Raw genomic sequence first — 17,143 nt, 5'->3', positions numbered from 1 at the left:
CAGAGTATGTATGTAGATGTAGATGAAAGAAATGGCCCAACAGATAAAAAGATAAAAGTCCCAGTGACCTGTTATATCTTAACGACATTTTAATAGAATTTCTGTGCAGATACAGTAGTGCCTTGATTTTCAGTTCTGTATTCAATCATTAATTTGTTAGTCACTCATGTTAAAATATGACTGTACAGAATTACTGCTTTGTGTTCTGTGTTTCATGTTGCAATGTCTAGTAAGAAACAAAAACAACATATTATGTAGTAACGAGAAAATTATATGTATCATATTGTGTTATTGTATAAAATTATGTATTTTTTTTTTATTATTTATTTTTGAGAATATCTGCGTCGGCGAGTAATGAAACCGCCACAGACGATAAATGTCGAACAAAGATTAGAATAAGTAACTAGTATATAATATGTGACGAATAGCAATTTCTTTGTCTTCTTCATCTGGGAGTCGAACGAGTAAGATATCCTGTGTCGTAGTAGCGAACGCTAGTGTAGCATTCTTTTGTCGAGACTAAGCAATGTACGCCATTACGTGTGAATTCACAAAGGTCTGTAATCACTGAGATATTTAAAGGTTTTAATAGAGTTGTTTAAATGAAAACTTGTATTATTTATTGTTAAGCTTGCTTGCATATTATCCCATCCTGTTGAGACATTTTTCAGTTATATAAATATTATCCGTGGTGCTGAGCTGCGTGGAGAACGAAGAGCCGCTGCCGCGGCGTATTTAAACGACTTACAATATAGTCGAGCATACCGCAAGGAAGCGGTAAAATAATAGTAAAATAATATTATTTCTTTTAGCTCCCAGACTGGCAGTGAAGATCAGAAGATTTTATGATGTGTTGCAGATTGACGCAGGCTGCTGATAGGATATAATTTACAGTGCAAATAATTTAATGTACCTTCAGAATCTGATAGGAATCTTGCTGTGCTCCGTTCTGATCTGGCAAACTTTATAGTGACAACGTATTTTTTAATGAGAGTCTCATGTTCTTGGGCTAGTCGTGGTATGAAATAGCATTTTAACGAGATATAAAATCCACTGCGAACTTGTGTTTTTGAACGATCACACGGACTGTAACATCAGTGCTCATAACAAAGTAATTTCAACTTTTAATCACTATGAAGTAGGGAAGATATATTGATTCTTAGCATGAGTTGCAGTTACGAAAAATCGTTCCTTAAATTGTAGGCCAGATACAGAACAATAAGACTTCCATATATACATTTTATTCCGCTAAAAGGTAATGATGATAAAGAAAAGCAAAGCACAGCATTGCTAAAAGTATTTCACGTAACTCTTTTCGTAAATGTGTTGTTACAAAGAGAATAAATAAACCAAAGAGCAACAATTTTACAATCCGCGAGAGAGTTGGACGTGAAAATGTGTTTTAATAAACCACCTATTTCAAGAATTACAGTTAATGATATTATCAATTGCTGAAGCACTCACAACAAAATATCAGAGTTTGCAGCAGTTCAGAAAAGCAGTGCAACTAGTATAAAACTGTTTGCCATGAACTAGTTAAAGAAAGTTGGTTAAAACACAAAACTAACAGCAGTCAGATATTTTAGAAAAATCTAGGCATACACCTAAAGGATAGAAACTCATATCCACCAAGATAGCAATAGAAATTGCACTGAGATTGTTTGCTCAGGAATCAGTATCAAGGGTGGACCTAAACTTGTAATCGCAGCACTCTATCAACCAACAGACTCACCCTGAGATAGTAGGTAACTTTTTGTATTGACTTTAAACCATAGTATAGTGGGAATAGAAGTGTGCCAGATGGCTAGACAGAATACACTTTTCTGTCATCAGTCAATTTTGCTATGAACATGTAGACATTATAATAATGACTCTACCAGATTACTGTAACTAAACAAAGACTGATAGCTGAAAAATTGTTGTGACCTGAAGGTACAGGCAGATTTCATGACAAATAACACTTGGTGCATTATAGGTCACAATTCAAATACCCCAAGTGTTAGAGAATGTGATATCATGAACAATAAAACTGTACTAAATGACTGGAAGAAGCACAAATCACACCTATCTACAAAAGGAGTAGCAGAAGTGATCCATCACACCACCACTCAACCCCTTTGACATCCACCTGTTGTAGAAACATAGATCATATTCTGAATTCAGATATAATATAATAGGTATATCATGCGGAAAGACCAGCAGGGGTTCTTATGGCATTGAGCGAGTGAAACCCAACTTGCACTTTTCTCACATGATGCCCTAATAGTAATGGAGCATGGATCAAGGTTACCTGATGGATGTAGTATTTCTTGGCTTTTGAAAAGTAAAAAGAGGTGGGAATTTAAGGAGATGGGACCTGGATAAACTGACTAAACCAGAGGTTGTACAGAGTTTCAGGGAGAGCATAAGGGAACAATTGACAGGAATGGGGGAAAGAAATATGGTAGAAGAAGAATGGGTAGCTCTGAGGGATGAAGTAGTGAAGGCAGCAGAGGATCAAACAGGTAAAAAGACGAGGGCTAGTAGAAATCCTTGAGTAACAGAAGAAATATTGAATTTAATTAATGAAAGGAGAAAATATAAAAATGCAGTAAATGAAGCTGGCAAAAAGGAATACAAACGTCTCAAAAATGAGATCGCCAGGAAGTGCAAAATGGCTAACCAGGCATGGCTATAGGACAAATGTAAGGATGTAGAGGCTTATCTCACTCGGGGTAAGATAGATACTGCCTACAGGAAAATTAAAGAGACCTTTGGAGAAAAGAGAGCCACTTGTATGAATATCAAAAGCACAGATGAAAACCCAGTTCTAAACAAAGAAGGGAAAGCAGAAAGGTGGAAGGAGTATATAGAGGGTCTATACAACGGCGATGCACTTGAGGACAATATTATGGAAATGGAAGAGGATGTAGATGAAGATGAAATGGAAGATACTATATTATGTGAAGAGTTTGACAGAGCACTGAAAGACCTGAGTCAAAACAAGGCCCCAGGAGTAGACAACATTCCATTAGAACTACTGATGGCCTTGGGATATCCAGTCCTGACAAAACTCTACCATCTGGTGAGCAAGATATACGAGACAGGCGAAATACCCTCAGACTTCAAAAAGAATATAATAATTCCAATCCCAAAGAAAGCAGGTGTTGACAGATGCGAAAATTACTGAACTATCAGTTTAATAAGTCACAGCTACAAAATACTAACGCGAATTATTTACAGGCGAATGGAAAAACTGGTAGAAGCCGACCTCGGGGAAGATCAGTTTGGATTCCGTAGAAATGTTGGAACACGTGAGGCAATACTGACCCTACGACTTATCTTAGAAAATAGATTAAGTAAAGGCAAACCTATGTTTCTAGCATTTGTAGACTTAGAGAAAGCTTTTGACAATGTTGACTGGAATACTCTCTTTCAAATTCTAAAGGTGTCAGGGGTAAAATACAGGGAGCGAAAGGCTATTTACAATTTATACAGAAACCAGATGGCAGTTATAAGAGTTGAGGTTGAGGGGCACGAAAGGGAAGCATTGGTTGGGAAGGGGGTGAGACATGGTTGTAGCCTCTCCCTGATGTTATACAATCTGTATATTGAGCAAGCAGTAAAGGAAACAAAAGAAAAATTTGGAGTAGGCATTAAAATCCAGGGAGAAGAAATAAAAACTTTGAGGTTCGCCGATGACATTGTAATTCTGTCAGAGACAGCAAAGGACTTGGCAGAGCAGTTGAACGGAATGGACAGTGTCTTGAAAGGAGGATATAAGATGAACATCAACAAAAGCAAAACGAGGATCATGGAATGTAGTCGAATTAAGTCGGGTGATGCTGAGGGAATTAGATTAGGAAATGAGACACTTAAAGTAGTAAAGGAGTTTTGCTATTTGGGGAGCAAAATAACAGATGATGGTAGAAGTAGAGAGGATATAGAATGTAGACTGGCAATGGCAAGGAAAGCGTTTCTGAAGAAGAGAAATTTGTTAACATCGAGTATAGATTTAAGTGTCAGGAAGTCGTTTCTGAAAGTATTTCGAAGGAGTGTAGCCATGTATGGAAGTGAAACATGGACGTTCAATAGTTTAGACAAGAAGAGAATAGAAGCTTTCAAAATGTAGTGCTACAGAAGAATGTTGGAGATTAGGTGACTACATCACGTTAACTAATGAGGACGTATTGAATAGGATTGGGGAGAAGTTTGTGGCACAACTTGACTAGAAGAAGGGATTGGTTGGTAGGACATGTCCTGAGGCATCAAGGGATCACAAATTTTGCATTGTAGGGCAGTGTGAAGGGTAAGAATTGTAGAGGGAGACCAAGAGATGAATACACTAAGCAGATTCAGAAGGATGTAGGTTGTAGTAGGTACTGGGAGATGAAGAAGCTTGCACAGGATAGAGTAGCATGGAGAGCTGCATCAGACCAGTCTCAGGACTGAAGACCACAACAACAACAACATTGGCTCCATACCACATTAATCATTAGTAACATAAGTATGATTATTTAGGTACTAAACAAAATCTGTGACAGAACTGAGGATTTCTTTGTAGGGAGGATACAGAATGTTGAATGAACAGCCATCAACTATTAATACTCACCTCAGAATTTTTGCAGATGGTGCATTCACATGTAATGAAGTATTATACGGAAAAAAAAAAAAAAAAAAAAAAAACTGTACAAATATCCAGTTGATCTTGATAAGACTCAAAGTGGTGGCACAACTCTCACTCACTCTCTCCTCTCTCTCTCTCTCTCTCTCTCTCTCTCTCTCTCTCTCTCTCACACACACACACACACACACACACACACACACACACACTAAAGCTAGGGAGAAAAAAAGTATATGGCAGGAAGAGATAGAGAGCAAGAAAATTTTCATGTTGGTTTTCTGCAAGTTGTGGTAGAAAATATGAACTTCAGTTAAACTGAGTATATGTAACAGATAATATTTCCTGGTATTAAATATTGCAGTAATACTGATAAAAGCATATAATGTACCAACATAATTTTGTTTCAGCAATTCTTGAAGTATAATTCTCTTGAGCAAAAATAATACAGCAAAGAATTATCTTTCCCACATCTTTCATTTATTTACTTCTTTCATATACTCTATGCTGAAATTATACTTTCATGGCAGAAATTAGAAAAACCTACTTCAAATAGTAATAAAAAAAGATTTTTGTAAGAATGTTTTATATTGTTAACCTCTCCTCATGAAACACAGCAATAAAGTTTAATCAGATACAGGGCCTTTATTTATTTCCAGATTTTTATTACTTTTTTCTAGCAATCAAATTACTATAAAAACGAATTTAATCTATTTTTGACAATATAATGGAATTGGATAGATGAAAAATCTACTCACTAAACTGCAACAGGAGAACATGCATATAAAAAAGGTTTTACTAATGCAAGCTTTTGGAACCAGTGACTCATGCTTTTGATAGAAGTGTAGAAGGGGAAGGAAGAAGGCTGAAGAGAAAGAACTGGAGAGGTTTAGGAAAAAGGGGTGGAGTTCATAAGTCACCCCGAACTGCGGGTCTGGGGAGACTTACCAGATGGAATGAGAAGGAAAGACAGATGTTGAGAACTGCACTGGACAAGATTTCAAAACCTAAGAACTTTAAGGTGCAATACAAGGTAATATGCAAGACATAGATTACTGCTAAAAAATCATGCATGAGTTCATAAGAGTGAAAAGCCAAGTGCATTGTATATAACAGAGGTGGGAGGGGAATGGTGAAATATAGACAGGTTAGAAAATGAAAGATGTAGGAAACTAAAATGGAATGAAGAAAGAAGTAGTTGCTATGAAGAAATGCTGGGATGGAAGAAATTAACATAGATTAAGGCCAGGTGGGTGGTGAGAAACTAGGACTTGTTGCACTAGTTCCCACCTGTGGAGCTCTGAGAAAGTGATGTCTGGGGGGAAGGATCCAGATAGTGCGTGTGGAGAATCAGGCACTGAGGTCATGACTGTCATGTTGCAGAGCATGCTCTGCAACAGGATATTGTGTGTCGCTGGTATACACCCTCTCCTTGGTGGTAGTGATGGCAATGTAATAGACCAAGCAGTGTCTACATAACAGCTGGTACATGGTTCACAGGTGGCTCACCCTTTCATAGTATATGTTCTGCCAGTTACAGGGCTTATATAGGTGGTGGTAGAATGGTGCATAGGGCCAGTCTTGCAATGGGGACAGTCACAGGGACAGGAGATGTGTGCAGAAGGAGCATAGGGTCTGACAAGGATACTGCAAAGATTGCGAGGGTGAGGAAAAGCTAATCTAGGTGTGGTGGGTAAAATCTCAGACAGAATGGATCTCGTTCCAGGGCATGATTTTAGGAACTCATGGCCTTGTCAAAGTAGCTAATTAATACATTTAAGACCAAGATGATACCAAGTCACCAGTGATGTGCTCTGACGCTGTTTTTTTTTTGAAGGGATCAGCAGTACCAGGATTGGATGTGATAGCCCAGGAAATCTGCTTTTTAACTAGGCTGGTGGAGTAATTACATGCAGCGAAGGCTGAGGTGGGAATGGTGGTGTATTGCTGTAAAGAGTCTGCATCTGAACAAATACATTTGCCTCAAATGCCAAGGCTGTATGGGAGGGAACATTTGTCATGGAAAGGACGGTAACTGTCCAAATCTAAGTACTGTCATTTGTTAGTAGCTTTAATGTGGACCCCTCGTGATGACTGGGTGTTGTGTGCTGTCCTTAGGTTAGTTAGGTTTAAGTGGTTCTAAATTCTAGGGGACTGTTGACCATAGATGTTAAGTCCCATAGTGCTCAGAGCCATTTTTTAAAATGTGTATATAAGTGTGTAGCTGGCCTTCAGTGAGGATGAGATCACCATCAAGGAAAGTGGCATGGGATTTGGAATAGGATCATGTGAAATTTAACTAGGAATTTAGCCAGGAATTTTAACAGGTCGGCCTCACCTGATTCATCAATGTATCTAAACCAAACCTGGATGTGAAGGGTTATGAAAGCCCCTTCCAAGTGACCCATGAAAATATTGGCATAGGAAGGAACTATACTGGTTCCCATGGCCGTTCCCCTGATCTGTTTGTACGTACATATAAAGTTGACTAAGGTGAGCAGGAAGGATGTCACATGTTTCAAATAAGGTGGGCGCTAAAATTGGGGAAATATTCAGCAGCAGACAGACCATGTACATGGGGAATGTTAGTACAGAGGAAGGCGGCATCTGTGGTAACAAGCAAGGTGTATGGTGGGAGCAGGACAAGCATCGATTTCAAAATCATGCGGGAAATGGTTGGTGTCTTTAATATAGGAGGAAAGTCTTTGTATTACGTGTTGCAAGTGCTGATCAGCTAAAGCAGACATATGTTTGGTGGTTGCTTTGAAGCCAGCACCTATAGGATGGCCAGGATGACAGGGTTTGTGGATCTTAGGAAGAAGGTGAAAAGGGGATGGGGGTGGGGGGGGAGTTGCACGGTTTGGACGAGGTAAGAAGTTCTATGAATTGAGGTGTTAGTCCTCGTGGGGCCTGAGGTTTTAAGGAGGGACTGCAGGTCAGCCTGAATCACAGGGAAAGGATCTTGAGGGCAAATGCTGTATGTAAAGCTGTCAGACAGGTGACATAGACTTCACTAACATACTTCTGCCAGTCAAATACCACAGTGGTAGATCATTTATCTGATGGCAGGGTAATGATGGAGTCACCAGCTTTTAGGGAACATAGAGTACTGCAGAGGACAGGTTAGGGTCATGTTGCAGGGACCTGAGGAAGGGTTGTGAAGCAATGCTGGATGTGAGGAGTTCTTGGAAGGCTTATAAGGGATGGTTTTGAGGTAGGGGTGGTGGGTCAAGTTGGGATCATGTTATGAACTGTTTAAGGCAGTATTCAACATCAGGTTTGCTGTTGGAAAGGTTTTCAGATTGGCTTGCAATGTAATATTTCCAGTTGACATTACATGTGGAGGAAAGTAGGTGCTTCATCAAAGCAGTGTGATTAAATGCAGGTTTAGGAGTGAAGATGAGACCCTTGGATAATACACACCATTCAAGAGGGGAGAGTGCTTTAGACATGAGGTTGAGAACACTGTACTGTTGTGACTGGTTCTTTTGATTATGATTTGTTATTGGTCTAGGAGGCAGTGGTGAAGGCTCTGAGATGTAGGGGCTGTTGGTCAAGCTCAGTTTGTAGGAGAAGAGTGATGGTTGATGGTGTGGCTGTTTAGGAAGGTGCAGAGGGACAGGAAGTGAAACACACTGTTGAGGTAGTGTAGGAGAAGATGGGATAGCTTTCTGAGGTGAAGTCTGGCATGTTGTTGCAGTTTGAAGTTGGCTTTGCAGTTAATGCCATCCAAGAAAACACGAGGGGCAGACAAACTACAGGATTTTGTAGAAGGTGAGAACTTTGGTGGAGTGGAAATTGGCAGATGAAACATATAGTTCAAAGTTATGTTGGGTAAGTGCAAGAGATTGCGGTATTTCAAATTGTAAAAGAGCCTGATGCAGAGCAAGATTATATCCAGAAGCAGGGACTATCAATGTCAGGCCTTTGTGAGTTACTCCAGGGAACAAGCAGGTTTCAAGAAACAGAATGTGGGACCTTAGTTTTGATAGTGTAAAAGCGAGTTTTCAATAAGTATGGATGTAATATGTGATGGGATTTATCATGGTAAGAGAGGACAGTTTGGATTGTTAGAAACAGTGGGAGTGGCACAAAAGTGAAGCAAGGGTTGGAAAAAGATAGAAAAACAGAAGAAAAGCAAGAAACAAATTAGGAAAAGTCAGAAAAATTCGCACAAAAATAGTGAGAACAGTCAATGGTAACAAAAGGTACTGAGTTGGTGAGAATTTTTAGCCAGAAAAGTGGTCTGGATGACACAAAAAAATGACTGTAAAAGAAAAAATCGATAGGAAAAGTAATGAAAAGAGGCTAAACTGTAAAAACTGGGCAAACAGAAAGAGAAAGTCATAGGAGAAAACGTAAACTACATTGCTTGGCAAGTAAAGTAATGTAGGAGATGGCAATAAAAGTTGATCACAGCGGTTTGGCAAAAAACAAATGCTAAAAATGTGAAAGAACTACGTTTAAGCAAGGTAAGTGAAGGGTGGGAAAGAAACTAGCTGTCAAATTTCCAAATAAATCAGTGAAAGACAATTAAGAGAAAGCTCTGCAATGCAGTGAACCATAAGAAATTGTTATAACTAAATTCTTAAATAACATAGGAAATGTTACATGTAAAATTGTAATCAACACTAACACTGAAGGTCAGCTACACACTTCAGTCTGCATTACACCTACTAACAAACAATAGTACTTAGATTTTGACAGTTGCCATCCTTTCCAAATCCAAATTGCCTCCCATACAGCCTTGGCATTCAAGGCAAATGAATTTGTTCAGATGCAGACTCTTTACAGCAATACACCACCATTCTCACCTTAACCTACACTGGATGTAATTACCTTACAACCCTAGTCAAAGCAGATTTCATGGACCATCACATCCAATCCTGGTACTGCTGATACTTCTAAAAAACAACTTCAAAGCACACCACTTGTCACTCAGTATTATACTGGTCTTCAATGTATTAATCAGCTACTTCGACAAGACCGTGACTTCCTAAAATAATACATTTTGTCTGAGATTTTGCCCACCACATCTAGAATAGCTTTTCGTCACCCTACCAATCTTCACAGTATCCTGGTCAAAGCTTATGTTCCTTCTGCACCCGTCTCCCTACCCTATAGCTCCTACCCCTGTGACCATCACTGGTGCATGACATGCCCTATGCACCCTCCTGCCACTACCTCTATCAGCTCCGTAAGTAGTGGAACATATACTATCAGAGGGAGAGCCACCTGTGAAACAATATGTCATATACCAACTGGTATGTAACACTGTTCAGCCTTTTACATTGGCGTGACTACTATCAAGTTGTCAGTTAGGATGAATGAGCAGAGGGTGTATACCAGCAACACAAAATATCCTGTCGCAGTGCATGCTCTACAACATGACAGTCATGACATCAGTGCCTGTTTCACCACACCTACCATCTCAGAACTCCACAGGTGGGAACTAGCACTGCAACATGTCCTTGTATCTTACCACCCATCTGGCCTTAATCTACATTAATTTCTTCCATCTCAGCATTTCTTCATAGCAACTACTTCTTTCTTCATTCAATTTTAGTTTCCTACATCTTTCATTTTCTAACCAGTCTATTTTTCACCATTCACCTCCCACTTCTGTTATATACAATGCACTTGGCTTATCACTCTTATGAACTCATGCACGATTTTTAGCAGTAATCTATGTCTTGCATATAACCTTGTCTTGTACCTTAAAGTTCTTAGGTTTTGAAATCTTCTCCAGTGCAGTTCCCAACATCAGTCTTTCCTTCTCATTCCATCTGGTAGGTCTCCCCTGACCTGGGGTTTTGGGTGACTTTTCCAAACTCTTCCCACTTTCCTAAACCTCTCCAGTTTATTTCCCTTCACCCCTCTTCCTTCCCCTTCAACTGATCTCTCGGAAGAAGGAACCACTGGCTCCAAAAGCTTGCACAAGAAAAACTTTTTTTATATGTGTATTATCCTGCCATCACTTGGCAAATAGATTTCTTATCTATCCAATATAACTACTATAAAACATAAGGTTAAAAGCAATAGAATTTCATGATGTAATTTTAAAACAATGCTTTCTGTCACATGAAAATGTAGACATACTCCAAATTACAAAAGAAAAATTTATTAAGTTACCTGTTTTTTCATCAGGTGGAACCTCAGCATTGGATAAACTCCGAGTAAATGTTCCACGCTTTGTTCCTGACCCATTGCCACCTGGAGCACTACTGTGGTGGGCCATTACACGTTGTACACCTCCACTGCTTCCACCACCGTAGTCACTGCTCCATTGTAAATCCATGTTGTGTTGTGGTGATGAGGAGGAAGACATAGGAAAGGGTGAACTGTTAGCAACACTAGCATCAAGAGTGTGACTATCACTATGTATTAAGCCTTTTCCAGAAGAGTCACAGCAGGTTTTACTGTGTTCTGTTATACTACTACTTTCACACTGACATGATGGTGTGTTGCAACATCCAACAACACAACTATGATCCTTACAACATTTATCAGTATTAACTGTTTCATCCACACCAAGGCCATCAGGTAGCTGTCTGAACTCAATCTGTGGGGTAAGGGAAGAGAAATTCTGCTGGCATATTTGACATGACACGTTTCCTTGTACTTCTAATTCATATTTAATATTTTCCACACTCATTTCCTTATCAACATCTTTGTTATAATCTGTCATAACTGTGGAGCATGAATATTGTGAGCAAGAGTTATCTGCAGCTTGTACTTCACTTTTACTCTTTTCTTTGTGGAGTTTGTGAATTTCATTATTCACATGATAAACATATTCACCTAAGAATGTCACATTTTTACTAGGCGTTCTTTCACAATTTTTTATTTCCAAAGGATGGCATCCTGTTGCCATGTCTTTCACAGATAATGTGTAATCTGAGTATGACCTATCTTCTAGAAATATACTCCTATCTACATTTTTATCTGGCACAGCAATTGTGTACCTTCTTCCTTTCAAAATTGAACTTCTTTGGTTTCTAATACTTTCACGTTGTTGATCGCATATTTCACAATGGCAGCATTTTAGTACTGAAGTTTCACTATCAAAAGACAATTGTGTATGCAATCTCCTTGTATTGCCACTGGAGCTTAGCTTCCTTGATAAAATAGGACAGTCTTGCTCAAATGATGCCTGAGTTGGAGAGTTACACTCAGCTGTGGGAACAGAATTTTTGCTTCCAATCACTGCCACAGAATTGCGCCTGTTTAAAGTACATCTGGATTTTTCTTTCGGTGAATCTGATGATTTATCAAGAGGAAGCATAGTGGAATTTCTTCTATTGACAACAGCCACAGTATTCCGTCTGATCAGCTGGTTTCTGGAACAGTTTTGGTTTGAAGCAGCTTTGATTGTATTGCAATGTATATCTTGTTCTTCATTATTTCCTGTTAGAACATCACTACAAGTACAAGGACAGTTATTTCCATTACCTCCTGATTCTTCTGCTGTCACCTCATCATTAAACATCCTCCTAGTGTTTTGCCACTGTTTATTTCTGATGTTATTATTGCATGTATCTTTTACTTGGTAGGAACTTAAAACTTCTACTGAGTTACAAGCCTTCAGATTTTCACCAGATGTCCTGTTGCATCCTAATTTCTGCACTTCTGCGACATTGCACATAATTTTATCACATACATTTCTAGCTGAACTGAAGTTACCATTTCTCCATTTTTGCTCAGATGAGACAAAAGACTTTTTGTGTCTAATATCTGTATGTTTTTTTTTAGCCTGAAATGCTACATTTTGTGTTCTGATATTGTTTGACTCCATCTGGGCATTTTTTAGTTTTCTCACATCATTATGGGCAGTTTGCTCAGGAATGTCACAACTTTGGCTATCAAAACTTTGATCAGAACAATGAATTTCTGTTTCAGCTCCACTATACTCACTGTCATATCCATAATAATGGGGATTTGATGACTGTTTAGAATTTGCAATGGACAAATGGTTACCTGCAGGACTACAACTTGCAGTACACTGTCTGGAAGGTGAGGGGTCACCGAGTGAAAAGCTGTGTACTAAAGAACCATGACGACAGTACTCTTGGCTGCTGCTAGAGGTGCAACTAGCTACGGTTAGGCTTCTCTTCAAAGGAGGATGATTTAAGGAGCTACATGAGTTCTTTCTCAGTCCAGGAGAATACACGTTTCCAGAATGCATATGGTATGAGCTGCTGCAACAACTACATGCACCTGAGCCACCTGGTGTTAGATCTTGCAACACACTACCAACAAAGGAATCAGAATTGCCTACTTGGTTATAATATGCAGTACATTTACCAGAGGATAAAGAGCTATTAAGTTGTTGTCTGCAACAAAAAGGAATAGTTTGTAATTAAGATACACAACAGTGATTTGCCTAAAATTCTTGTACATAGTTATGACAAATGGCATGTGAGTATTCTTTCATTCTTTATTACCTATTACAGAACCAAAAAATATCAAAAGGAAATAATACAATGCAGCTCATAATGAGAAACCTGTACTACATTTAAGTATTTAAATAATAATGCTTACACCAAAGACTAAAAATATATTTCAAAATTGAAAGAACATGTGTCATTTATGAGACCAGTGACTCTGGACAAACTAAAACTATTTTCAGTGTAATGAAGGGTAATTCTGAATAGCTTGCAATGTGTATTAAAAGTGGTTTTAAATTTGAAGCAATTAGTAATATATACATCCAACAACTACCTTACCAAAAGTTTTCGTCAATATCAGTCATGTGTTCATAAATTTTAGCCAGTGAAGTCAAGAACACTTTAATCAAACATGCAACTTAGTTTGTGTTACTTTCTAGGGCTATTCAGACTGGAACTAGAAGGTAAATTGTCAATGAGACACAATATTTTAAGAGTTTGATCAACAAATGAGCTGGATGAGTGTTTCTCAAATTTATCTACTAAGTCAGCTTACATTCCCATGAAAAATATTACTCTGTTTTCCACAAAGTAGGAAAAAATTTCAAAAGACATGACTAGTTTGAAAAAATCACAAGACAATTGGAATGAAAGCTGTTACATGTTGTTATAAAAGTGCTTCTGTACAGAACTTCCAAATGCAAACCACAATTGCTGAAATCTGCTACTGTTACCTGCACACGGAATACAACTTAAATTTGAGACCATGACAAAATTTGGATCTGTGAGGCTGTGACAAGGCAGCTTTTCTAGCCAGCTTATCATACAACAATGAGGGAATGTATCTGACAGGCCAGATACAGGTAATGACTAGCTGGCTGAATGTTTCCTAGCATGACATTCACATTCTATGACAGCAATTTCTAACCATATAATTTTATTGTCATATCTGCTCACTTGAACTAGTATAAAGTTCACAGGTTTAAACCCAGATGAGTTCATCAAAATGACGCAATGATGCTATGTATGAGTTTTTTTTCGAAGAGAGTCACTCCCGTTATCTTCTGTTGAAATAATTCTTGGTTTGAGACTGTAGTTGACATTATTAGAATGCTACTATTCCTTTTTTTAATATTAAATGAACCAAAGACAGAAGGCAATATTACCACATGTTATCCCAAAATTTCTCAGGTAATTACAATTTCTGCAACAATATGTGATAATACTGCAGGATGTATCAGTTAAGTTTTTGATGATGTTTGACTGTAAAAATAGTCTCAAAAACCAGAAAACCAATTGTGGAGACTATAACAAAAGTTTTGATTACAAAATTACAAAAATACAACTGCCCTATGTTAATACCGAAAAGCGGGAATGGAAAAATGGCACTTGGTAATAAGGAAACTGCCAAAAATGAGGCAGAAACATTCAATAAACTTTTGGACTATGGAAAAAACAAGAAAATTTCAAAATTTGTAAAATCACTTCAGTAAAGACCAACCCAGAACACATAAATTCGTCAACATCTCATAAGCTGGAAGTAGCACACACAGAGGCAAAAAACTATAAGGCATGCAAAGTAGATGAATATTTTGCAGAAATGGAGATATAATCCGACCACACAGGTTTGACCTACCTAAGCATGGCTCCATCATAAATTTGAATAACAGAAAAAGACCTTGCACCCTGGACCACGGCTACGCTTTACCCACTCTGCATCTACACACATACACTGCAGGCCTCTGTACGGTGAGTGGTGGAGGGTGCTCTGTACCCCTACTAGTCATTTCCTTTCCTGTTCTGGCATTAGCTTCAAATGCCAGTTCTCTAAATTTTCTCAATAGCACTCCTAGAAAACAATGTTGTCTTCCCTCCAAGGATTCCCATTTGAGTTCAGAAAGTATCTCTGTAATACTCAAGTGTTATTCAAACCTACAGGTAACAAACCTAGCAGGTTTCCTTCTCACATTTTCTCGCAGGCTTCGCAACATGTTCCAATAGTACAACTGATTAACAGCTTGTCCCTGTGGCATGAATTGAAGGTGAACTACCTTCAAAGTCAATGATAACTATCAGGATAGCTTTGACATTCAACCTGATCTGATGAGCTTTTTTTGGTCTCAGTGAACTTTTCCCAACCCATTGTGTAAATTGAACTTAGGTATCAACATCATAACCAGAGACCCACATCTCACCACATTATGATTCTCTTAAGGAACATCTTGTTCTCATTTGTGCAATCCAGGAGCTCTTCACAGATTGCAAGGTAAGGTCTTTCTGGTCTTGACTCATGAGCTGTAGGATGAACTTGGTGGCAATACGATGCACTCCAAGGAACTGTGTCAGGATCTCATCACACGTGATCCAACTAAAATGTTATAGTCCTCTTCAATCTCTTAGAGTCAGTCTTCAATTGGCATTGACAAAGGGCTTTCTGAATGAAGTTCATCTTTAACTTCCATCCAGCCATTTTTATACCATGTGAACCATTCGTAACACCAAGTATGGGTTATGTGCTCATCACCGTAGGGTTCCCGCATCATTTGGTGTGTCTCTCTAGAGGTTTTCTTGAGTTTCACATAAAATTTAATGCAGACACATTGCTCCTCTATCTCTGCCATCTCGAAATTCACAAACATGTGTGACACAATGCTCTACTCAATACAGCCTTGAATGATAACTAACAGACGTACAACAATGAAACTTTCAGCAATTACACATAACCTCAGCCATGTGCAGGGATGCCAACCACATTTTGCTCCAACACACCATTGGTGCAAAATTATGAATGTTCAAGAATTTTTTCAACAGACCTCGTATATCTTGTAAAAAAAGGGCAAGCTTCATTTCCAAGTGAGGCTTTCTAAAACCATGCTGATTCAAGGATATAAGCAATTTGGTCTCTCGGACATTTATTACACTCAAACTCAGAATATGTTCTAGACTCCACCAGCAAAATTGATATTAAGGATATTGGTCTGTAATATTGCAAGTCTGTTCTTTTATCTTCACCTGCATTTTTTTTTCAGTCATTTGGGGCTTTTTGCTGGGCAAGATATTCATGGTGAATGCAAACTAAGTAAAATAGCAAATTAGAAGAATTTCTGAATGACAACTCTTTCTACTCAGTAGATGAATTTTTAGATATGAAATAGTAACTGGAAAAAAAACATTAACTGTTTTGTGTAAAGAAAACTTATGTTAAAGTGACACGTTCCACATCATTACGGAATGTCTTATTCATGATCTATGGAACAAGGATTAATGTATTTGTATATGTATGTATAGGGGCTAATGCTGTAAAGTACTCTTTGTTAAACCAAACAGGGATTCCATCCACCTCTGGTAACTGATTTGCATTCAACTCTTTCAGCTGTTTCTCTGTGCCAGGTATGCTTATTACTACGTCACCCGTACAGGACTGTGTAGATGGTCAAATGATGTTTATACGATTCTCCCACATGAAAAATTTATTAAATGCAAAATTTAAAACTTCAACTTTGATTTTGCTATTTTCTACTGCCACATCAGGCTGGTCAAAGAGTGATTGGGTGGAAGCTGTAGACCTACTTAGCAATTTGGCCAGACCTTTTGCTAAGGTATGATATAGGTAGTTGTTGTACACTTCAAACACAGATCTTTTCACAGATGCAAGAATTTCTATTAACCTTGCCTATCATTCTTTGTACATTCTCTTTTGAATTGACAGTACAACATCATTTACTTCCTCATCATATTCTGAATTTGACTGTTAAACTATGGTGGGTCTTTTCTGTCCTTAATCCACTTACTGGGCACATAGTTGTTCAGTGCATGATTTATGATATGTTTAACCTTTGCCCATAATTGCTCTATGTCCATCGTACTGGAACCAAATGATTTCAATTCAACCTCTAAGTGAGATACTGACAACTGCTTAGCTCTTCTTTCTAGCAGAAAAACTCTACTAGTCTTCTTGATTTATTTATTGATTTTGTAAGCATGGTCACTATAATGACATCACGATCACTAATCCCCATCTCAATGCTGATACCATTATAAGGTCCAGACTGTTGGTAGCTACAAGGTCTAACAGAAAAAAGTAGATAAGAATAATGCAAATAATTTCCGAGGTATGTTTCTATTGGACTGTACATACAAGATTTTCTCAGAATAT

At 38.2% G+C, this 17,143-nt stretch overlaps 1 protein-coding gene across 1 annotated transcript in view; it reads right to left on the bottom strand.

Annotated features, from left to right (window-relative positions):
- LOC124775814 (regulating synaptic membrane exocytosis protein 2-like) overlaps positions 1–17,143 on the bottom strand; it is a 966,162-nt gene that overhangs the window by 447,111 nt on the left and 501,908 nt on the right. Inside the window, exon 16 of the mRNA XM_047250647.1 lies at positions 10,733–10,878. Within this exon, the coding sequence (XP_047106603.1) occupies positions 10,733–10,878 (146 nt within the window). The remainder of the gene's footprint in view (positions 1–10,732; positions 10,879–17,143) is intronic.

The sequence above is a fragment of the Schistocerca piceifrons genome, chromosome 2, assembly GCF_021461385.2.
Source record: "Schistocerca piceifrons isolate TAMUIC-IGC-003096 chromosome 2, iqSchPice1.1, whole genome shotgun sequence".
NCBI lineage: Eukaryota > Metazoa > Arthropoda > Insecta > Orthoptera > Acrididae > Schistocerca > Schistocerca piceifrons.
This window is presented reverse-complemented; position numbering and strand designations above follow the sequence as displayed.